The sequence below is a fragment of the Typopeltis vanoorti genome, chromosome 22 (genome assembly GCF_054136105.1).
Source record: "Typopeltis vanoorti isolate ZY-2024b chromosome 22, IOZ_Tvanoo_1.0, whole genome shotgun sequence".
Taxonomy (NCBI): Eukaryota; Metazoa; Arthropoda; class Arachnida; order Uropygi; family Thelyphonidae; genus Typopeltis; species Typopeltis vanoorti.
Genome location: NC_143570.1, coordinates 22413509 through 22440006, shown reverse-complemented (window position 1 = coordinate 22440006; position 26498 = coordinate 22413509). Strand labels below are relative to the sequence as shown.

At 35.8% G+C, this 26498-nt stretch overlaps 1 protein-coding gene across 2 annotated transcripts in view; it reads right to left on the bottom strand.

The window, feature by feature from the left end:
- Positions 1-26498, bottom strand: part of LOC150094209 (leucine-rich repeat serine/threonine-protein kinase 1-like) — an 803235-nt gene that overhangs the window by 556944 nt on the left and 219793 nt on the right. For both annotated transcript variants that reach the window (XM_090412317.1, XM_090412318.1), the window contains exon 11: positions 11533-11711. In XM_090412317.1, the coding sequence (XP_090268443.1) occupies positions 11533-11711 (179 nt within the window). The remainder of the gene's footprint in view (positions 1-11532; positions 11712-26498) is intronic.

Below are 26498 nucleotides of genomic sequence, written 5' to 3'. Positions count from 1 at the left end.
ATAAAGCATATAAATGCCATTGTTTCTATACCCAGCATTATCCCTTCTAGACTCCACTGGGCTCAGTGTTACCTGACATGGTCTCCCTTCTCCCAAGTATCCATTCCAACAAGCGGCCACCCCCTGCTATCATCCTCCCTGGGACACACTGACTCGTTCAGAACAGCAATCTCTCCAGATGCCTACGTCCTTCCTCATTCAAATGTAAATGGTCTCTCGCATACAATTCCTCTCTTTCCTCAAACGCACTCCAAGCATCCACATATACCAGTCCTCTCTTGTCACACATTCTCACTATTATGCCATTCAATATCATCGCTCTTCTGCTCAGCTCATCATTATCATACCTAGGCAACACGCACACTATTTTTCCTCTCTCTGTCTTCTTCTGTGCAGTCTCAAGCAAAAATCTCATATCTCTCGGTGCCTGACTTACATTACCACTCAAGTCATTCGTTCCTACCATCACAATCATCTCATCCACCCTTTCACCTCTCTTAATTGCCATAGCCACCCTTTCTATTGTTCCTCTGGCAAACACTCCTCACGCATCCTATCTTGAACACCACGGATCATTGAGTTGCCATACATTATACCTCTTACCATTCCCTCGCGCCCATTGTTTCCATTCTCTCCTCTTCTTTCATTCCCATACCTCTCTCTTCTACTGTTTCCATTCTCTCCTCTTCTAGCACTCCCATACATCTCTCTCATTCCCTCTCTCCTACTGTTTCCATTTTCTCCACTTCTAGCACTTCCATATCCCTCTCTCATTCTGTAGCTCCTACTACTGTTTCCATCCTCTCATCTTCTAGCATTCCCATACCTCTCTCTCATTCCATCTCTCCTACCGTTTCCATTCTCTCTTCTTCTAGCACTTCCATATCTCTCTCTCATTCCGTCTCTCTTACTGTTTCCATCCTCTCGTCTGCTAGCATTCCCATACCTCTCTCTCATTCCCTCTCTTCTACTGTTTCCATTCTCTCCTCTTCTAGCACCCCCCATACCTCTCACTCATACTCCCTAAATTCTCTCTCCCTCTCCTATTCTGATTCGCCTTGCATTTATCTCTTCCATTCTCCTAATCTTATCTTTCATACTTCTGCTCTCATTCGCAAGACATTCCACCTCCTCTTTCAACTCATCTATCTCCCTCTGCAGGTCAGTCACTCTTAATCTAAATTCACTCTCCCAAACAAAACCATCTCCTCAACTTTCACAGTCACTCACACCTTCCACGCTATCAACTATTATTTTCTCATTCTCTCCTATCACACTACTTGTCTTCCTACATTCATTCCCTGTTCCTGGAGCAACAAAGTCGGATATTGATATATCTAATGTACTTATTTCCTCCAACTGCCTGCATTTTGCGCACATACGCTCTCCACTCTCTTTAACAAGTCACATATGTAATTCCCGAGACGCATACATGCCACAAGTACTGCATGCCACAAAGTCCCTTATGATATTGCTAATAATTGAGTTCTTAAATGGCGGAGGACTTGGCGTTACGCCACTTGCGACTGCTGCTGAATCCACCATCATTCCTTACTGCGGAGTAGCGTAATCTTTAATAATTATTCAATTAATAAATAAGAGGAAAAAAAAGTACAAACATCAGAACATTTAAGTACTAAATATAATTAAATAAAATAAAATATAACTAAATACAGTAACTTAGTTTCGTTTTGTCTTCCACCGTTACGCGCTCGATTCCGACGGTACCAAAATATATTATATCGCGACAGTAACTAACTTCCAAAAAACAACCACTGAAGTACACCCATATTCAGAGAAACAATTTAGCACTCAAAAACGTAGAAAAACGGGGAAAAAAGCAGATTATTCACCGATTAAAAATCACTTTCTTCTGCACAGCTCAAATTCACTGCCACGTGCTATGTCGGCGCTAGCGCCACCCCCAATAAAGCATTTCGGTGTCATATTGCTGGTTTTCAAGTACGTGTTTCTTTCTAATCTTCCATAAATGGTATTTTAATCCATTAATTATAAAAATCAAAATTCTTTTCCCATTGCTGACAGGTGGGGGGGGGGGAGTACTGGAAAAAAAAAAATCTATTCTGTTGTAAATAATGAAATACCCAACACATTACATAATCTGTTCCAAATATGCAGGACAAGAGGGTAGCTGTAGAATGCATGTTCTACTGTTTTAAATCAGTAAGAGATGTCACAGATTGGATCTCCAATGTTAAAAGTATCTCCATTTCATAGTATTGACTGGAAGGTGACATTATGCAATTCTCCAAGTAAAATCCCTCCTGATAGGGAGTCCTTGGAACTTCAATAAGTTATTTGTTGGGTACTATCAAATTTTGTTAGTACGCAACTGCAGAAGTTCGCAGCGAAAGAGATTCAAGATTTTGTTATACCAAATTTTACTTTTTTTAATGGGAAAAAATGTCAATGCCAGAATGTTGTAGTGGTCTTTTAGAGTTAAGCACAGAATGTTGTAGTATTCAAGAACAATTTCAGCTTTTGGACCTTTATAATCATTTACTCCAAACAGGAGAAGATGAAAACCCAGTTGTACAAGAGAAGGTCTGCACATGTGTGATTGCTCTGCAACTTATGGATTTTTGAATCTTAAATAGCAAAATTTTAAGACTAGAAGTCCAAATTCTCCATGCTTCTTGATAGTTGAAGAAATTTCTTTTTAAATTCTCGGTATTAGCTGGACCAAAAAAAATTGCACAGGCTTACTATATTAATTGCCTTTCTTTAGCTTCCATGATGTCTGTAATATTTATTATTTACAACTGAGCATGGAAGATTTTGGTTTTAAGTAATATGGCTTTAGAAGAAAAGGAAAGTGACCCAATTTTCCAGTCTTCTAAGGTTTCAATATTCATACATATAAGTTCTTGAACTGGTAATATTGGACAAGTGGAGAAAGGAATTCCAAGTATAATCAGGAGTTCTCTCTTAGGGGTTAGTCCAAAAGGAATGCCGCCAAGATCCCACTTTCCAAAATGATTTAATTTTGTCTTATCTGCATTAGCAATTAATCCACTGATCTTGCTGAATTTTTCCAAAATACCAAAAAACATGTATATGGAATCACTATCCTTCAAAGTGCCTATTACATTATTGGCATATGCCAATACTTTATTTTCCTTCATAGTTGAAGGAAAATAAAGGAACTGTGATTCCTTGCAGAGCATACACTGTATTGTCAACTTCCTAAAAGAAAGCTAAAGAACCAATGCAAAGAGAAATGGACTAAGAGGACAACCTTGCTTGACTCCTTTTTGAATTCTGACTGGGTCTGATAAGAAGCTATTGACTATGAAGCGAGTGGTTGAATTCATGGGCTCCTTTAATAACGGATAGCAGCTTTTTACCCACACCAATTCGATGAAGGATGTAGAACAGAAAGGGATGCCAGACATTATCAAATGCTCGAGCAAGGTCCACTGATAACACTGCCATTGGCTGCTTTTTCGTATAAACTAAGAGGAGTAGATCATGTAGCAGAAACAGATTAAATTCTACTGCTTGGCCTGGAACTCCATTCGTCTGTGGGCCTTTAATTATGCCTCTCTCTCTCCTACTTTGAGCCTGTTATTGATAATATGGAAAAATATCTTGTAGTCCGTATTAGATAGAGAAATAGCCCTCCAGCTACTGATCAAGGTATGATCTCCATCAGGTTTGGGAATGAGAATGGTATGGTTTGCTACAAATTCACTTTGTATGTGTCCTGACGAGAGAAAAGAATTAAACAGTATAGCTAGAATGGGAAGAATAAAATCTCAGGCCTCATGGCAAAGTTCTATCCCTAGATCATCAAGTCCTGCAGATTTTCATGTCTAGCATTCTTTATAGACTGTGGTAACTTCAAATGCTGTAATGTGTCTATCAAACCCATCTTGGATACGAACAGGAAAGCCATTAATGTTCCAAGAGTTATAATTTCCCACAGTACAAACAGATTTTTATAGTGTTTTTGAAAGGAGTCAAGGATGTCTTGAGTGGTGGGCATGTCTTCATCATCAACGCAGATTTGAGTGATAGTCTTTTCTTCATGGAATTTAGTGAATTGTCTACTGAAATATGCAGCTGAAGAGTTATCTGCTAAGTACTGCTGTAATTTCTTTAAAATTTCTTTCTTCTACTTGTTTCTGCCTTTCCACTTCTATCTCTATGTTAATGTTTCTAATGATGTTGCTACATTCTATACAATTGCATTGTTTGCTATGAACCAGCTTCTCTCTTTATACAGGTCTTTCAACTTTTTTCATTTTAAGGAAAGCCTGTTCCTTTCCCCATTCAACCAAATTCTGTTTTACTGCTTGTTTGAGTTTTAACAACATGTCCCAGTTCCAGTTAAACTAAATTTATTATACCATTATTCCAATTTGAATGGAGGATCTGGAATTCGATTGAAAAGATCAACGAAAAATTTGGTGGAAGTCTCCATGGTCCAGAACCGATCTCTATTTATTCCATGCAGTAGAGTTTAAGAAGAACTGGATTATGATCTGACATGATGATATCAAGATGTTTTATCTGAATTATCCTATTTATAAAGGAAGAAGAGATATAAATTCGATCAAGATAGGTACAAATCAAGGTAACAATACCTTGATTCATATACGTGTAAGCCTGGAAATTAGGATTTGCAAATCCTCCATATGTCTACTAGCTGAGAATTGTTGAGACATGTTTTTAACTGTGCATATCCCACTTTTCTACTCCTGGGGTGTCCTCCTATTTTGTGTCCTTTCCTTAAGTGTTACACAGTGATCAGCATTTATTTTACATAAATTATGGACTCTACAACCATGTTATAACACTGGCCAACAAAAAAAATTTTTTTTTTTTTTTTGCTGATTATGATCTGACACTTATTTTTTTACTAATTTGGGTGCACTGATTTCAAATATCAAACCCATTTTTCTCTATCACGTCAGGTTTTTCCTCTATGGCATTTTCGTTTTGCTAATTTGTAAGTTTTTGATAGTTTTAAGGAGACAGTACTATTTAGAGGATCAAAAAAATCGATTTTTTAATATTATTTTCTGAAAGTATGTACTTTTAAAAATCTGTTCCTAACTTTTTATCAAGAAATTCGAAAAATTCCTGAAGATATAGCCTATTATTCAAAGAGGTGCGCAGATCAGAATCGGAGCGCTCACCGCTCTCGCTTGTTAGTAAACAAATAAATGCATAAGAACCTGCAACGGCACACACTGGTGCTTTGAATGCGAGAGAGGCCGATAACTAACCTAATATATTTAGGTGATGAAAAGTAGGTGATGACAATTGCCTAAAACAAATGAATGCTATATACGTCATAGCGGACAAAGAACGATCGAAATCAGTCAATCGTTAATCGATCGTGAAAGTATGATGAGCGCTTATAACGTTTCAATAAAGTCTCTGGTTTTTTTTGTCTTGTTAATTGCATGTTAGTCGGCAGTGAAGAAAATACATCATGTTTACTACTCGAAAATGTGTCAATAGTGTAGATTCCTTCTGCTACATTTGTGCAGCTTTACTGTTCCCAGTCAAAGGACAAATATCACTGATTTCGTTAAGAAAGTGTACTTTGCATACTTTGACGTAAAACTTGCAGATCAGAACAATTCATGGGCTCCAAATAAAGTGTGTAAGTCATGTGTAGAAAATTTACGACAGTGGAGCAAGGGAAAACACCAAAAATTAACTTTTGGCATTCCAGTGATTTGGCATGAACCGAAAAATCACGTAGATGATTGCTATTTTTGTTTAGTTCAGACTTCTGGTTATAATAAGAAGAATAAGAAAAAAAATTGTGTATCCAAATCTCGACTCAGCAATTTGGCCAGTTGCTCATTCCAATGAAATAGCCGTGACAATTTATAAAGGACTTCCTTTACTTGAAAGCAAGCATGATCGGAATATGCCAGATGTTCTTGAGGAGCAAGACCCGGATGTTGATTTAGACAATGAAAATTTAATTTCTAGTTCTGGACCGCAACGTTTTACTCAAACGGAATTGAATGACTTAGTAAGAGATTTGAGCCTATCAAAGGAATCATCGGAATTGTTAGCTTCAAGATTAAATGAAAAAAACTTACTGGAGCAAGATACGAAGATAACTTTTTATCGTAGAAGGGAAAGTAATCTTGTACAATATTTTAAACATGAGTGTGGGTTTGTTCACTGTAACAATGTGTCAGGTTTACTAACTGAAATGAGTGTTGTACAATATCATCCAAATGAGTGGCATTTATTTATCGACAGCTCAAGCAGAAGTCTCAAGTGCGTCTTACTACACAATGGGAATATATATATGGCTCAATTCCTATTGGCTATTCAGGCCACTTAAAGGAAACATATGAGGATATTAAAAAGGTTCTGAAGTTATTAAAATATACAGACCATAACTGGATCATCTGTGTGGATCTTAAAATGGTGAACTTTTTACTTTGCTTTCAAAGAGATTATACAAAGTTTTCTGTGTTTTCTATGCTTCTGGGATAGTCGAGCTAGAAACCAACACTGGAGTCAGAAACATTGGCCTCTTAGAATATCCTTAAATGTTGGAGAACAGAATGTTATAAATCAACCTTTAATCAACAGAGAAAAAATCATTTTTCCACCTCTACACATCAAACTAGGTCTTATGAAGCAGTATGTTAAAGCTTTAGATTTACAAGGTGACTGTTTCCAGTACATATGTGAAAAATTTCCACGACTTAGTTATGAAAAAATTAAAGCCGGTACTTGATGGACTGCAAATTAGAACTTTAATGAGAGACCCAAATTTCATCAACTCTATGAACGAAATTGAGAAAGAGGCCTGGACTTCATTTACGATGATTGCAAATAATTTTCTTGGAAACAAAAAAGCGTGCAATTACAAAGATCTAGTGGAAACAATGCTTGAAAATTTCCAGCGCCTAGGTTGCAACATGAGCATAAAGCTTCATTTCCTATAAAGTCATCTTGATGGATTTCCTGAGAATTTAGGTGCTGTAAGCGATGAACAAGGCGAAAGATTTTATCAAGACTTAAAAACTATAGAAGATCGGTACCATGGAAGATTTGATTCTCACATGATGGTCAACTAAAAGAAGTTGAAGTATTCAAAGGGATTGCCAAAACAGAACACACAGCAGAAATTGCTACAAACAAAAATTTATTCCCTGAAACTCATGTGTAAGTAAAATTGTTATTTTTTTATAAATATTCTTGTAATTTTTAATGAATATTGTTAAGTAGTTATGTATCTAATTATCGGCCTCTTCGCATTCAAAATGCCAGTACTTGCCGTTGCAGGTTCTTATGCATTTATTCGTTTACTAACAAGCGAGAGCGGTGAGCGCTCCGATTCTGATCTGTGCACCGCTTTGAATAATAGGCTATATCTTCGGGAATTTTTCGAATTTCTTGATAAAAAGTTAGGAACAGATTTTTAAAAGTACATACTTTCAGAAAATAATATTAAAAAATCGATTTTTTTGATCCTCTAAATAGTACTGCCTTCTTAAAACTATCAAAAACTTACAAATTAGCAAAAAGAAAATGCCATAGAGGAAAAACCTGACGTGATAGAGAAAAATGGGTTTGATATTTGAAATCAGCACACCCAAATTAGTAAAAAAGAAGTCTCATATAAAAGTCAGTAAAAATTGTGTTGGACTGTGTAATTATTTTAATTTGCCAAAGCTTTGACTTCATATTAAGGTCATCAATCTGGAGTATACACACAAACATATATATATATATATATATATATATACAGAGAAAAGCTAAATTACATTTCACATAGAATGCTGAAGAGACAATGTTTTGATCAATGGTAATTCTACTGGCCTGACCTCTAGTAGGGATAATAGGGATAAATCCCTATTATCCCTACCACCATAGCAGATAAAGTACATTTGGAAACCTCTAACATTTTAAATTTAAATTATACTAAAACAATAACGAGCAATCCAACAAAATTGGAATTGACAGCAGTAAAATCATTAAAATTAAATCCAGACATCGTAATTACTAGAGCCGATAAAGGCAGTGCCACAGTTATTCTAAATCAAACTACCATATATGTCGGCGTATAAGATGACTCTTAAATACTACAGAAAACCCCTCGAAATCATGAGTCATCTTATATGGCGAGTATAAAAAGGGAAGCTTAATTTCTTGGATGAACATTTCGGTAGTTACAATACATCGTTATATAAAAAAAATAGGTAGTATTTATAAACAAATCAGATTAATTTTTTGTTACATAAATTTATTTAAAATATTACAATAGATGTAAGTCTTAAAAAACAAATAATAATTATTAACCTCAATTTTCATGTTAATTTTCTTCATCTGTCGAAAATATTTCTCCAGATTCATTGTTTAAATGATCATCATATGGATCCCAGTTCGAATCCAGTGAACTGATATTGTTTTCGTTTCCATCGTCATCAGTGTCTAACAACAGATCATCGTCCATACCATCCATAAGATTAGAGATACCACACTTTTTAAATGATTTTATCACAGTCTCTACTTTTACTTTATTCCATGCTTTGATCACAAAATTGCACAACATATCAAGTGATGCAGCACGCATCACTAAAAGGGAATCCACTGCATAGATTCACCATTTGTAAATGATTTTTCACCAGTCGATATCCAATTATTCCACTCTTCTCGCATGTGATCTTTAAATGGTTTGTTCAAGCAGATGTCTAGTGGTTGCAACATAGAAGTTAAACCACCTGATATAACAGCAATTTTTGTGTTTTGCCATTTCAATTATCCTTATTTTAAATCAAGCTTCATACTCTTAAATTAAGCTTCCCTGGTTCCATTTTTAAATGATAACAATTTTAATAATCCTAAATTTAAAAAAAAATGCAAAATTAATAATTAATTAAAATTGAGGCTAATCGCTTTTAATTAGGTTAATTTGCGTAAATACTAAATCTATGCTATGCAAAAAAATAATGGATATGCATAGATATAAAAATAATGGATATAACAACAATATCTAAAATTGCATTAATACAAGAAAGAAGAAATTGGGGTCATCTTATACAACCGAAATAAGCTTAAAACCTAAAGATAGCCTAAAATTTAGGTCTTGTCTTATAAGCCAGTCATCCTATATGCTGACATATATGGTACTTATTTGGAAAAAATGAATCTAATAGTCTTGGACAACAGCACATATTAACTAGTTAACTATGATGCTGCCAATCAAATAAAAAAGAAAACAGTGAAGGAAAGGAATTCCTTCACTGTTTACTGGAAATCGACACACACTAGCCAATATATACACATAAACTCCTACCACCACCCAACATCAAAACTAGGGGTCATTAATACACTTAAAAACAGGGCTTTGAAGATTTTCTCCAATCAACAAGCACTTAAAGATGAATTAAAAGTTATCAACAATACCTTCCTAAAAAATGGTTACAGCCAAAATACTATCAACAAAATTTTGTACAAGACCTCACTTAAAAACAAAAGTAAACAAGACTACAATAAAACTGTAACCATTCCATACATTAAAGGGATATCGGACAAAATAAACAGAATACTACAAAAATACAACCTTAAAGCCACCTTTAAACCTCCTGCAAAATTAAAGAACTTACTCAATTCATCTAAGGATCCACTCCCTCCACTGGCCTACCCTGGAGTATACTATATTCATTGCACCTGTAATTTTCCCTATATAGGGGAAACAGGATGCACAATTCCTATCAGAATAACTGTTGATCAAATCATTGTCCCTTTGCATTATGGGATGATCAGAAAGACCAGCTTGACCATAGTTATTAAATATAATAACTATGGTCAAGTTGGTATTCTGATCATGCCATGAACACTTTGCATAGAATTGTCTGGAAAAGCACCTGTTGTTTACACAGGGCCGGTCCGAGAGTATCTGATGCCCATAGGCAACGAAAATTTAGGCACCCCTATACATTGTCTCTATATATTTTTTCCCCGAACTATGTAGCAAAATCTGGTGCCCCAAAGCTTAGCGCCCCTGGGAAATTGCCTAGGGGCACTTAAATCGCCTACGTTCACCTAATGATAAAACTGGCCCTCTGTTTACATCATGCCAAAACATGGTATGAACATAAGTTTAAATTTATCTTAATATTTATTTTAAAAAAGCCAGTGCTAGTGGGGACAAAATCACCACTAGCAACAGTAAAATAATGAAAAACAAAGGAAAGAAAACCAAATTACTTATCTTGCCAAAATCAAGATGTTATTGGGAGCCAAACCCAGAAGGGATACTAAGGTTGAATTAAAGCAGAAGTCATATATTTCCCATATACAAGTAGTGAAAAGGTGTATCATCTTCCCATAATGCATAGCATTATATACACCCTAAATGACGTGTGCTTTGCATTATGGGATGCTAAGGCAATTGATGTGAAGTTAATTGCCTCTCTATATACAAGTAGCCCAGTTATGAAGACACTTCACATGCAAACTTAGTTTGCATACACTTGGATAAAGGATTAAGACAAGAATATAAATTCTTGGCATCTTTAATTTATAGTATACCCAAGCAAAAAAACTTTAAAGTGTATTGAATATGCAATCAACTGGAGAAGATCATGGATGTAGGCTTAACTTGAATTGAAATGACTGTATCTATCTCCCAAAAGTTTGAAAGATTCTCATTTTACATAAACATCAAAAAGTTTATATTGTTTATTATATTATTTATTAATTTCTACAATGCAAGAATTATTTTTAATTGGTAAATCAATTTTTGTATGTACCTTTTATTCCTCCTGTTCATTGATTTGCTTTTGTTTCCATATGCTGATGATGTACTGTTATTTTCAGTATGAAATATTTGTACTTTAATGAAGTACAAATATTTCATAAACTTTCTAAAAATAATAAACTTGCTGTGATAACCACAGCAATGAACTTGCTGTGGTTATCATGTAATTTTGTTGTTTTACATTTATATCATAGGCATCTTTAAAGAGTAACTTAATTATTTTGTACTATCATATTATTCTCTACATCCTTTGAGAGTACATATCAGGAATGATTGTAGTGATGATGAAGATTTTTGATGTCACATGGATGTCACTTTACTAATGCGTAAGAAGAAAGCTGTGTTTCTAAAGACCAGACTTGAGAGTTTAACTCCACTGTTTAATACAGAGGAATTAAAGTTAAACTGCATGTGAAGAGATGAATTATGTGATGGAACATAATAGCTTATATTTTGCTATTAAGTAAATGTTACTCCACCTTTACCACGAGTTGCCTCAGACCTGAACGTAATTCAGGCGCAAACTTGACTTACTTGTCTGTTTGCTTACTTGGGAAAAAGGATTAAAACCAAGTTTATAAAATTGCTTGGTATCTTTAACGTAAACTGCATGTGAAGAGATCGATCATGTGATGGAACATAATGGCTTATATTTTGTTATATAATGTTTTACAACTGTAATTTAATGCTTCAAAATAATATCAAAACTACAAAAACATTCTTAATATTATGGATGAAAGTGACTAAAATGCACAAACCTTATTTATATCCACAATTTCTTCATAAGTTTCCTGTGCTATTAAAACTATGCAATCTAATTCATTGTGAGCAACAATCAGTGTTCTCAAATTTTCTAAGCAGCTATGACAACGATGCAAGCAGCTTGTCCCTACATTAAAGGATCCCAGTGAAACTTTCGATCCTGACCTTGTCCTCTCTATACAAAAGTATAAAAAGCGAATTTAAAAAAAAGTAATGAAAAATAATTAATTGTAAATTAATAACTATGACAATATATGGATATAGATATAGATATAAATAAATGCATTTTTCTTATCCATTAAAAGGATCAAAATGACTTGGTTTAAAAGATGGCCATCTGATGTGGAACATAACATAACACAACACAAGACATTTTTTGGATTATACATAATAAATATAATTATTTTAAGAATTGTTACATTTAAAAAAAAAATGTTTAATTTTTCATGTAAAAGAGTGCAATGACAGCAAACCAGGTCATAATAGGATTCTTTATACAAGCTAGATAATTCATTAAGACATTTTTCATTTAGGTTATCTTTCATTTATGTAGCCACCAGAAGGAAAAATGAATATGGAAGTAGAGCTCTAATAAACATCAGTGATGAGAAATGATTGCACCACCAAAAAATAGATCAATTATTTAATAAAAACTTTGGCAAAGTAGATTATGCAGATGAAATGAGATGATAACTGACATGGGCAAAGCAACAAAAGAGAATGGAAAAAAAAGATGAGTTCCTAGAAATGAAAGAGAATACAGAGGTGGAGGTGATTAGAAGAGATATTTAGATAGATAATACCACATGACAGGGAATGAGATAGTGACAATGAAATGCAAATTATTAATGACAATATTATATGTAAATTGGCTTATGAAAAAAATTAAAAAAAAAAAAAAGAGAAAAAAAATATTGTTATGAGTGATTTAACAGACTGGAATGAATGAATGTAATCTGGAATAAGAAAAATTAATTTTTTAATGGTCTTGAGAGATGACTATACTTGGTGACAGTCAGCTCAATATCCTATGAGAGCAATAATCAGAGAGTATATGACAATTGAGTCATAGATCTGAACACATCATCAGAGGATATGACTGTGAATAGGGTGCTGCAATCCTTCTGGCTAGTGAGATCAACCATGAAGTGATTACCTGGGCAGATGGACAAACATATAAAGGCATCTGTAAGGAAAGGATATGTGAACTTATGAAAAGCATAGGGCATGGCTTGGAGTTACAGTGTGAAATAAAATAAATGCTGTTTGGGCACTTATTAAAGGGCTATTTAACAAACGCAATGTCTGAAACTTGGTGGTAGGGTGGGGCTCTATTCTCTCAATGTTAATTTTCAATTCTCTCTACTAATCTTATGAAAGAGTGAGTTGCTGAAAGAAGTGAAAAGAAGAGAGAAAGAAAAGATGGTGAGTCTGCTGTCTCAGTGTGAGAGAAGTGAACTGATAAGAAGGGCATGGTGACTAATGAGTTAATAAAAATATTGTGCAAGAGGAATGGTGCACAGTTTATTAGAAATGAATTCACAATTCTGTGAATTCATTTTTTTCAGAGGGATTTTTCTTCTTCTGCAGGCACTAATATTTTAATGCAGGATTTCCTTTGTAAGCACTACTGCAGTGCAATATTATCTTCTTTGCTGGCACTGGTCCTTTTTAGTACTACACAGCAGATGATTCAAAGGTCTTTGTGCATTTAATTGCTAGTGGTGAGAACATTTAGTCCTCACCACAGGATTTTTTTTATCAGACCAAGAGGTCTTTTATCTTTTTGACACAAAAAAAGTTAACACAAGGTTACCCCCGAAGTTAAAACCATTCAGTTTAATATCAGTGGATAAAATTAAATAGCTGGAGCAGCAAATTTCTGTGCCTTTATTAAGCCTATAATTTGCAGAGGAGAGAAGTGAAAGAGTTGATTATTTTGGTAAGCATGAATACTTTGAAAGGTCAGAAATATGCAATGAGAAAAGATATGAAAGAGTGAGTTGCTGAAAGAAGTGAAAAGAAGAGAGAAAGAAAAGATGGTGAGTCTGCTGTCTCAGTGTGAGAGAAGTGAACTGATAAGAAGGGCATGGTGACTAATGAGTTAATAAAAATATTGTGCAAGAGGAATGGTGCACAGTTTATAGATGTGCATAGTAATGTCACTTCTATATGCTTGCAGACTGGATTTTAATGTTTCAGAGGCAGACGTTCAGAAAAAGCATTGTTCGGTGAGAAGTTCGAAATTCAGGGAAACTAGAAGAATTGGGGAAGAGGGGGTTAATACAGTCAATCATGTATCTAGCCACCCCTGGGACAAATGGGTGTGAGTGAAGAAAATAATCATGGTGGCCACATACAGTTTCCCAGGTTTTAAATCTGAATGGGTTGGTAATAAGGGTAACTGTACATGGAGATGCCGAAATGCATGTACATGAATGCCAGAAGTATCAGAAATAAAGGAGAGAAGTTTTTCTTTCCATTGGTCAGCTCAACTTGGCAAAAAATTATCAGCATCAGTGAGATGAGACCTGGATCAGAGAAAATGATATCATTACAGGGATAGAGGATAAGGGATAATGGTATTTTCAGAGAGAATAAGACAGAAGGGGGGGGGGGGGTATTACTGATGATAGCTGAAGAACTTCAACCAACAAATAAAAAAAATAGAAGGAGGATTTTAAGTCTGAGAGAGAGAGAGAGAGAGAGAGAGAGATGGATCATTTAAGATTATCTGGTACAAGACAGAGTCAATAGGACAAAATATACTGTTGCCTGCTGCTACAGATAAACCAGAAAAAGATGTAGATATAATGCATCAACAAATTAGCAAAATGAGTGCAGGCCAAACAATTATTGTGGGGACTTCAACCAAGAGGATATAGATGGTAAGGAGAAGGAAAGAGCATGTGAAAGATAGAAATGGAATTTATTCAGTTACTAAGAGAAAAGTGCCTGTAATGGAGAGAATAGGGTTTGATAGTGTTCAATCTGGTAATGACATCAGACAATCTATCTATAACCAAGGTAGTCACTTTACCTCTGAGTGAGGGAATGTGACCATGCATTCTTGTTCTGGGAGGATGCTAAACATGGAATTCGCATTCAAAACTAGATTTATATGGAACTACAAAACCGGTGATTATAACAAACTTAGGAGACATCTTAAAGCAGTGTCATGGCATAACAAGCTATGAAGAAAGAATGTCAGGTAGTACATGGGAAGTGGTTAGGGATTGTTTGCAAGAAGCAGTATCAGGTTGCATACCAAAGGTCAAGAGGATATACCAAGTTAAGGTTAAATGGATGAGTAGGAATATAAAGCAGGAACTGCAAAAAATCAAAACATTGTAAAGGAAACATAAAGAAAAGATTAGCAGCATGCAATAAAAAGTGCATACAAGAAAGGCTACTAGAATGGTCAGAAAGCTAAATGTTATTATGAGAGAAAGTTAGCTAAGCAGGCCAAAATAAATCCAAAAGAATCCTTTCTTTCCTTAAGTTTCATAATGTAATGTAAATCCAAAAGAATTTTCGTTATGTTGTGAGTATGAGAAAGAATGATTCTGGAAGGATAGCTTTTAATCAATGCCAATGGTAGGAAAGTGACAGAAGCGGAACAAATAGCTGAGTTACCAAGTGGTCACTTTGCAAGGGCATACATCTAGGTGGAGACTGTAGTTGCTGATGTGACAGAGACTGATATGAGAAGTGATGAGGACTAACTGCTCAACATACTGAAAAATATCAGTATGAATACATCAGTGGGAATGGAAGGCATGTCAACCCATTCTATAAGAAAGTACAGAACTTGTAGTAATGCTAATGAAGCTATTTAATCTAAGTCTCAGCATTGGCAAGATTCCAAGAAACGACGGTAAGATAATTCCATTACATAAAGGTGGCTCCAAGACAGAAGTACAAATTACAAATAGTATCTCAGGAGTGGTGATTAAAGTACTGGAAAAGTTGGTTGAAGGTAAAATCCAGCAATGGACAGATAGCAATATCATACTAAATGGTGAGCAGGACAGCTTTGTAAAAGGTATATCATGGCTTAGTAATTTACATTTTATAATATTTATAATAAAGTGACAGCAGAACTGGATAAACAAAATGTCCACACCATGGTAATGCTGGACTTTGCAAAGGCATTTGACTATATACTGCATGGAAAACTATTACATATGCAAATGGGAAGGGATATTATTGCATGGTGCAAACAAGAAGGAGTATGAAGCTGGCAGCTAAAATAGAGAAAGGGGTCTGCTGGTAATTTTTTAACAAATGGCTCACTTTAAAAAAAAATGCAAAGGAAGAGTGTGTGGTTCTACCTTTATGAGAATGAGCCCTGCCCTAAAAGTATAAATGAATAACATCAGCAGCAGCAAACATGTGCATACATTTTCTTGGGCTAGGATAATGACTTTATTATGTTCCCAACAATTCTTCTCCCTACTATGTATTAGGCCTACTGGCCTGTTACAGAACTGACTTAAACTCGTCTAAGTCATACCCATCCCAAGGATAAGGTTACTAGCCCTATGCCTCCCAGTATATCCTATAGCTGTATGTTCAGGGGGTCGGTTTGCCTACTAGCAGGAGGAAAAATTCCAAATAAACTGGGGAGAAAAACCCTGCTGTCCCCATTCAAGACTGGTTAACTTGGCTATGTCTGAGAAAGATCCTTAAGCTCCTCACGTCGACAATGGGAATCAAACACAGGACACTCCTTTTCCAGGCATATGGTCGTGAAGCGCATAGCCATTAGGCTAATCGCACAGACCCTAACAATTCTAGGTAAATGTAAAATGAGAGCGTCAAGTACAAATTTAAATTACCTTAACAAGAAGTGATGCAGACAAAATTAGGCAGGTTTGTTAAAAAAATAAAAATTAAAAAAAAAATCCTCTAAAGCTGCTAGTGGAGATAATCCCAACACAGGCTGCTGTATAGGAAAGGGGGAAGGGAAAAGGAAGCACAAAGAATGCCAAAATAAGCATGTCCTGGCTGGATTTTCTAAGATTATTGCCCAGATGATGCTAGCTATTGAAGATTAGAGCATGTGACTCTACAGTTTACAACCATTGTCAGTTTAACAACAAAATTTTGCAACAAAATTGCAAAATTTAACAACTGTCTGGTAGAAGCCAGCTCCAGCATATCAATGGACTGGGTATGACAGGGAGAAACCAGTGATATGCTGGAGCAGGCTTCCACCAGCCAGTTGTTAATTTTCGCAATTTTGTTGCAAAATTTTGTGTATGATGGAGCAAAATCTAGGCGAACAAGGGTGACTAGTAAACTACCTCAGTGCTCTGTCGAGTGTGTTTAGAAAGAGTGTGTGGACAAGATTTTTTGCTTGGAAAGTGGTGAATGAGTGGGATGAATTTGCTAGAGGTAGTTGTCAGAGCCCTGACAGTGAAATAATTTAGGGATAGGTATTGTATGAATAATGGATGGCATTGGAATTATGAATTCCAATGTCACCATTATGAATGTTCAGATTCCATGGAGATACCAATATAATATTATTAATAAGTATTATTATTATCACACCCTCCATGGAGTCAGCAGACTCATCGTGGAAAGTTCATTCAACTGACAAATATTTATCACACTTAATCTTAAAATCATTAACACTTCATACATTAATAGCATATTCTGATAATGCATTTCATTCACACACAATTCTCAATGTAAAAAATCTACTCTTCACACAGCTCTTCACCATACTCTTACATAACTTTCAGGGATGGCTCCTCCTGGTTCTTTCTCTGTTGCCTCCTACTTTTTTTTTTTTTCTCACAATTCCCTCTGGATTAATCCAATAAAATCTTTATTCCTACTATCCACCAAACTATGTAATCCACATTCCTTTAACCCTTCCCCATAATCAATATTCTACAGCACTGATATTGTCTGTCACTCATCTCTGGACCTTCTTCAATTTTTCTGCATCACCCTGAAAAGCAGGTGACTAAATTTGAGCACAATAGTCCAAGCATGGTCTGACCAGCACTTTGTATAATGCACAGTCACCTCCAGTATATAGTATAAAATCCCCTATATACTATATACTAACAACAGAAGATCCCCAATAAGTCTACATTATATATCATTTACAAACAAGATAAACAGCAGGGACCCAAGAATAGAACCCTGGGGCACATAACTGATTGCCCGGCATCTTTGAAATACTGATATCATACACAAATTGCTGATAATGTTCAGAGCCAGTCACCAATCCATTTAACTGATATACTACCTATTCCCATCTTTTGCAGCTTGCACATGAACTTATCATGTGGTAATCTAGCAAACACTTTTGCAAAGTCCAAGAATATCAGTGTATATGATTCTCTCTTATCTAACACATTCATTACCTTATCATAAAATGCAAGTAAATTGTTAAAACAAGACCTACCTTTACACATCCAAGCTGACTATCATAAAGAATATTATGCCCATCAACTCAATCTTGTATTAAATTCTTAACCAATCTATCCAACACCTTTGCTGCAGTTTTTACAAATGGGTCTGTAATTTGAAACTTCAGTCTTAGAACCAGGCTTGTGGAGTGGTACTATTTTTCCTTCTTTTCACTCCTTAGGAACAACCTTACCCAGTGCAAGACTTCATTAAATAACCAGGCCAAGGGCATAGCTAACTATTGTGCACAATTTCTTAAGAATGCATGGTGATATGTCATCCATTCCATTGTCTTATTAACATCTAACCCAATCAGCACCAGATACACCTCTGATTCTTTTATTTTCAATTCTCCTAATACTCTCTTCTATTTATACATACATACATACATCTTCAAGGCCCACCTTTCCTACTTGGGTTGTGGGGGGCAGCAGCTGCAAGAAGAGCTTCCAATGGTCACGATCCTCTGCCACCAAGCTCAAGTGTTCTGGTGGGATTCCCAAACGTGTCCATCCAAGGTTTTGGATATAATCTATCCAGTGAGTCCTTGGCCTTCCACATAGCCTCCCACCCTGTGGCTTGGCAAAGAGGGCCTCTCTTGTGGCATTCTGACCAGGTGCCCGTACCAACGTAACTGTGATCTCTCAACACGGAAAAGCAGCGGTTGAGTATTGAGATTTTGCCGAATTGCAGAGCTTCTGACTGTGTCGAGTCTTGTCAGCCTCACAATCCCTCGAAGGAACCTCATTTCAGCTGCTTGGATTCGTGTCCGCATTCTTTTGGTCATTACCCAACTCTCATGACCACAGGTGAGGATAGGGACATAGACTGTACTGAAGACAGCTAGTTTTGCCTTCAGACTGAACTCCCGCTTAAATACTACCGAACGGCCAAGCTCCTGCAATATTGAGCTTGTTAAGCCAATTCGAGTATTTAGCTCTACGTCCCACTTTCCATCACGAGTGATGGAAAGTGGGACACAGAGCTAAATACTGATCTTCATTCTGGCTTCTGCGCAAACAGCTACAAACCTATCCAGGGTCTGCTGGAGGTCATCTGTGGAAGAGCTAAGCAGAACTAGGTCATCTGCAAAAAGCAGATGTCCAATGTTACATCTTCAAATTCTGACACACTCACTGCCTCAGCTGCACCTATCAATCCAGTCGATAAATATTATGAAAAGGAGGGGTGACAGAACACACCTTTGGTGAGACCAACGAAGACTGTGAAAGGTTCAGACGTTGTGCTATTTACCCTGACACAAAACTCTGGGCATTCATACGTGGCTGCTAATGGTTGGCCATCCACTCCATACTCCTGTACTACCTGCCAAAGATTATCCCGAGGAACCCAGTCATATGCCTTCTCCAAGTCTACAAAACATGTGTAGACATTAGGATAAAAAGCCAAACGGCTATTTTATCTTAAACTTCACCAGAAATTTAATTAAATTAAGGGGATAAAACTATTTTTATCCCCTTAATTTAATGTATAGACATTCTTGGCATATTCCCAAGATTTCTCAAAGACTTGCCTTAAAGTGAAGATTTGGTCAGTTGTGCTTCTACCAAGACGAAAGCTACATTGTTTTTCCTGGAGCTTTGACTCAACTATGTTCCTGCACCTTCTTTCCAAGCACCTAGCATATACTTTCCCAGGCAGGCTGAGCAGAGAGATGCCACGACAGTTGCTGCAATCCCTCTGGTCTCCCTTCTTGAAGACTTGTATTATTATGCCTGTCTGCCATCCATTGCTTTGGTGTTCGCCCAGATATCCAAGCAGCCTGACACACTCGAGTTAGCCAGAGAACACCGTCTTGATTTAAGGCTATTAGCATTTCAAGCCAAATTTCATCATCACCAGCAGCCTTGCCCGATTTTAGCGATTTTATTGCTAAATGGACCTCTTCTGCTGTGAGACTGGTCATCGCCCCGATCCGCACCTCTTGGATGTCCACAACCCCTGAGTCACCTGGGTTAAGAAGGCTCTCTCAAAGTATTCCCTTCATCTGTGGAGGATATCCTTCTCAGTTGTTAAAAGTGCACCATCAGAGGCCTTAATTGCCTTTGCTGTGCACAATTTCCTCCCTTGAAGGTGGCAGATGGTCTGCCAGAATACTCTGTTTGCATTTGCATAGGATGAGTCTAATCTTTCTCCAAAGGATTCTATTTATTGCCCAACATAATTTCCACTAGTAGGATATATGCTGATTAAGTGCTCACTCAATAATCCACTACATTCATTTTAGAAATTATGGACTTACACTTGACTTACATTATTAGAAATTATGGACTTATAATTATGGACATTATGTTTCCCCTATATATGGTACATTACATATATACTATATATAGGGGAAACAGGATGTACAATTCCTATCAGACAAAAGGAACATAAACAACACATTAAATATAATAACTATGGTGAAGCAGGCCTTTCTGATCATGCCCTGAATCTCCTTACATAGAATTGACTGGAAAAGCACCAGTTGTTTACATCACATCAAAACATAGTATGAATGCAAATTTAAGGAAGCCTGTGAGATTATTATCAACCACCCCAATCTGAACAATAATGATGGTCTAAAAATCTCAAGCAAATGGAAGGCACATATTTGACCCACGGAACCTTCCTCTCTAAGAGTTAACTATAAACAGGACTGTAGATAATCCAGAATCCTAAATCAAAAATAACAATTGTAATGTTAAAAATAGGACATTATTGTCACTGAAAGAAAACTGTCTATAAGAAAGAATGTTTGCTGATGTTATCTTAAATAGAATTTAGCTTGATGTAGTTTCTAAATAATTAATTAATTTTTTTTTCCCACTAGAGGTCATGCCAGTAGAATAACCGGTGATCAAATCATTGTTTCTTTAGCTTACTGTGTGTAATGTAACTCAGCTTTCCCTGTATATTTGTATATACAGGGAAAGCTGATCGATATATTTGTATATATCGATCTCTGATGAATATTTTTATGGATACCATTTTCAGAAAGCAGAAGCAGTAGGAAAAAACAAGTACCAAAAACACAAACAAACACTACTGTGAAGGACATATCCAGCATGAAAAAAATGAAGCACAATTATGTTGACAGTTTTTTCATTAGGTTATACTATAAATTAAATATGCCAAGACATTATATTCTTGGTTTAATCCTTTATTTAAGTAAGCAAACAAAGTTTGTGCATGAAGTATCTTCACGAGAGGGCTACTTGTATATAGAGGTTAATGACTTCACATCAGTTGCCTTAGTATCCCATAATGCAAAAGACACCCATTTTCGGAAGTGTATAATACTAGGCATTATGCAAACAGCCACTACTCAGACCGAGAAGAGATACCAAGGTTGAAGTAATGCAGAAATCATACATTTCTCATATACAAGTAGTGAAAACGTGTATAACCTTATTATTAAAATATTCATCAGAGATCGATGTTGAAATTTTTTTCACTTGGTTATACTAAAAACTAAAGGATTAAAGCAAGAATATAATTTCTTGGCATCTTTAATTTATTGAAACACAATTATATGATAAAAAGCCACAGAATACACTATTTAAAAACACTTTTCATAGAACAGCTCAAATATACTGCTGCTACATTCACTCACGACACTAGCCACCAAGACTGATCATAACTGAAGTCAAAAATTATTATTGCATTTAAGTGGATGAAAGTGTCTGTGACATAATATAAAAAGTTGTACAAATTATTTAAAATTATAGTTTTATTACAGTTGTTAACTCTACCAATTTCTTTATATGTTAAAAAAAATTATATAGAGTTTTCCCCTCCTATGGTGGGCCTATTATTATTATTATTATTATTATTATTATATGATACCTCCAGGGAGTCCAAAGACTCATTGAGGGAGAGTGTGCCAATAGCATCGAACAAATGAAATCCCCTTCTAACTACTAACCGTGCTCAAACTTGCTTAACGTTTTGCGAGCCATTAGTAGCAGAGGCTATACATACACCCTCTGTCCAAAAAGAAACCGAACTTTTGATAGAAATAAAATACAGGCCAATTATAATTATTCAAATCATTTATTTCAATCAATATACTCTCCCTCAGTTTCGATACAGCATTTGGCATGGTCAATTAATTCATTAAATGAGTTTTTTATAACAATTTTTGGGATACTCTTGAGGGTCTTGGTTACTGTCGCTTGAACATTTTCAATGGTGTTGTATCGCTTTCCTTTCATCGGCAAATGAAGTCAGGGAAAGAGAAAGAAGTCACAGAGTGCTAAATCAGGTAAATACAGCGAGTGATCCACACAAACAATGAGATGGTGCATTATCGTGCAAAAATGACCAGCTGCCTGCATCACAATATTCATGCCATACACAACGAATTCTCACTATCAATCGCTTCGAACCTTCGAGATAAAACTCAGGAACAAATTCTTTGTTGATGATGTCCCTTGGAATCGTAGAAACAAATCAGCATTGTCTTTACTTTTGACTTCTCCAAGCGACTTTTTTTTCGGATGCCCCTCTTCTGGTGGTCTCCACTCAGCACTCTGGCACTTTGTTTTGGGCTCATACTCAAAACACCATGTTTTGTCACCAGTAACAATCGTTTGAAGGAAGTTTGAGTCCTTAATGAGGTCCTTGCAGTGTTTAATTCAATATATATTTTGGTCGTTGGTCAACTTGTGGGGAACAAATCAAAAATTCAATTTACGAAAGTCCAAACTCTCGGTCAAAATGTGGTGCACAGTTGATTTTGGAATCCCCAATTCATCTTCAATCTCACAAACAATTTCGGGTTTTCTTTGATGAAATCATGTACTTTTTGGATGTTAACTTCGCTTAGTCCAGTTTTTGGACAGCCTGGCTTTTCGTCGTCCTCAAGCGTCTCACAACCGCTTTGAAATCGTTTAAACCAGCTCTCTCTGTTTGAAACTCATTTTCCGACCGTTCTTCAAAACACATTGTCACTCTTGGCACTATAACTCGGCTTCTAATGAAACAAATGTCATAAACAGTTTGACACAACACTAATGAAGGTTGCTGTTTTCGACAACAAAAAGATACAACAGGTGGCGCCACTAGTTTCTTCTATTTTCAAAAAGTTCGGTTTCTTTTTGGACAGAGGGTGTACATATTTAAATTAATCTAAGCATCTTTACATAGTGTTGCAAATGACAATTTTCATTGTTGATTGAAAAATGAAATAAAACAAGAAACGATGTATGCAAATTCTGCTTTCTGTTGATAAAATTTGACTGTGGTTAATCTGGCTAATGGCCAGGATATTAAACTTAACCAGGTTTAATGGGAAAATTCTCCAGTGAAAAACAACTTGCAGTTAACAGCTATGAGAAGAAAAAGAAGAAGAATTAGCAACTGTGCTTGCAGTTTTTGCATTGATTGAACTAAAAATAATTTAAATATACATCAAGTAAAAGAGAAATACATTTAGAGAAGAGAAAACAGGAACAGAAAGTGTGTAAAAAAAAAGGGGGTGTTAAAGATTTCCTTAAAGATAAATATTATTATTACATAATACTTCCAAGGACTCATTGTGGGAGAGTGCTCCACACCATATAATCTATTGTCATCAGAATTTAATCCTCCACCTACGCACAATGCCACCATCCATCATCTGTGTAGTACAATGCCATTTAATCACTCTCGAATAATAATGTTTACCTGTAAATTGCATGTGTACTCTGGCTATATTCAGGATGAAAAATCTGAGTTTCAAAGAGAAAAAAATGCTGTTACCTCTGTATGAGATCAGCTAACCTTGAACTGAAAAGATTCATATAAAGATTCCTCTCATGAACAAATAGAATTTAATTAAGGTATTTTTCAAGGGTGCAATATTCCATTATTCTTCCAACTTTGGAAGAACTACAGTGCTTACAAGAAGCACCAGTTTTTGTTATTAATGAAAATTCTGTGGATCAACTAATTTACCTTTATTAGTAAATAGGATATGAAGTTTCATTGTTGACCAATGAAGAAGAAAATCATATAAATCATATTAATATTATTCAATGAACACATCGAAGTAACTGTATTCATTATTAGATAGTTAAAGCTTGTTAGTACAATCGATCATTAATGTATTTGGGGTCCTAGTAAAATGACTAAATACATTTTATGATATGACAAGATAAGTCAGTTAATATCTAAGAAATGAGAGGTAATATGGTATGGTGACTCAATTTTAAGATTTGCGCTTGCCGAGGGAGTCACCACTTCTAGTTTCCCGGGAGCAAAAATTAAAAATATGACAAACGTAATTGAAAACCAAAAAAGAAATGTAAAAGAAATGGTACTGCTGGTAGGTACAAATAATTTAAGTGGTGACAAACATAGTATGAGAGAAGATATGAAAGGTCTGTTGGAAGAAGCGAGAAAGAAATGTGAAAGAGAAAATATTGAAGGATTACTACCTAGATATGATAGTACTGAGTTAAGAAGGAGGGAGATGATAGCAAATGATTTCACGCGCAGGCTATGTAGAAGATATGGATGTGAGTTTTTAGACGTGTGGGGTGTGTTTGATGGCAGAAAAGATTTGTATAAGAATGATGGCCTGCACTTGAATCCATTAGGCATCAGAAGCCTGGAGAAATTACTTCTTGGTATGAGACTTAATGCAGAGAGTCAGGGAAATTAGATCAAGGGAGGAATGGGGAAAATGTGTGAAAGTTCAGCTATGGTATACAAACGTGATAAAGATATAAATGCCTTCGAACATGGTTATGTATATGGCGAAGGAGTGGAAAAATATACTTTGGGTTTGGACCTTTTAAGTATGTCTGGGGAGGGAAAAGAGAAAATTCTAGAACAAGACCAAATACATTGCATATCTAATTATAAGAATAGGCTAGGTCATAATTTATTATGTCTATACACAAATGCCAGGAGCATTAGAAACAAAGGGGTTGAGTTTGGTACTTTATTGAATACGATGTGGCCTAAGATTGTTGGCATTAGTGAAATCTGGCTATCAGAATCAGATATGGTAAGTGGGATCGAGTGTAACGGATATACTATTTTTAGGAATGACAGAAGAGATAGGAGAGGAGGAGGATGGGACTTAAGTCATCTGATACCTTAGTGCTACTAAGGTATCAGATGACTTAAGTCCCATTAACAAGAAAACAATGATGGTAGCAATGTCCCATGTAATTTAGCCTTATGGGTACCAAGCGAATGATCATTATGGGTGACTTTAATTTTCCAAACATTGATTGGGTAGAAGAGAAATCTCATGATCAGAAAGAACAGGAATTTATTGAATTGTTGCGAGATGACTTTCTCAAGCAGCATGTGAAAGATGGAACTCAAGGTCAAAGAGTGTTGGATTTGCTCATAGCATCAGAAGGAATCTGTCAAGAATATGGCTATTTTACCACCAATTGGTGACAGTGATCATGCTGTTCTTTCTTGGGAAGTATCTACTTGTATTGAAGCTCCGATTAAATCAGGCTACATGCTGAATTACAAAGGTGGAAATTATGATCAACTTAGAAGAATACTATCTTTGGTCATATGGTATCAGTTACTGAATGGAAAAAATGTCAGCAATGCATGGGAATCTTTGAAAAAGTGCTTGAATGAGGTGGTATCTGAATGTATCCCTAGTGTTCAAAGAATAAATAGGTTGGAAGTGAAATGGATGTGCAGCCTTATTAAGCTAGAGATCCACAAGAAGAAGATGATGTGGAAAGAATATCGTGAGAATAAGTGTGAGAGGAGTTATGAAATATATAAAGCTCAAGCCAGAAAAGTAATGAGTATTGTGAGAAAAGCTAAAATGGAGTATGAAAAGAAATTGGCCATGCAAGCTAAAGGCAATCCAAAAGAATTTTATCATTATGTCACAAGCAAAAGAAAGAATGAATGTGGAAGAATAACTTTATTGAATGCAGATGGTACACTAGTGTCGGAAGCTAAGGAGATTGTTCAGTTAATGAGTGCTCACTTTGCTAAGATATATATCAACCAGGTGTATGGTGCATGGTGCTACTGCTACGGTGGATGAAGAGTTAGAGGTTTATGAAAATGAGGTTGAAGAGTTCTTGCATAACCTGGATAAGAATTTGTCAATAGGGACAGATGGAATATCTGCCCGTTTGTTAAAGGAATGTTCAGCTGAATTGGCTAGGACTTTCACACATTTGTATAACTTGAGTCTCAGCTCAGGAATGGAAGGAATGTATGATAGTTCCATTGCACAAAGGTGGTGCAAAAACTGATGTGTTTAACTACCGACCTATTAGTATCTTTGGTGTGGTGGTGAAGATTTTAGAGAAGTTGGTAAGAACTCGCATACAGAAATGGGTAGACAAGCATTCTATACTCTGCAGGGAACAGCATAGGTTTACTAAAGAAAGGTCATGTTTTAGCAATTTGCTCATATTTTATAATAATGTTACAGCTGAGTTGGATAAAGGGAATGGATACACCATGATAATGTTGGATTTTTCTAAGGCATTTGATAGAATACCACACGATAGGCTGTTGTGTAAACTGGAGAATATGGGATTGGAAC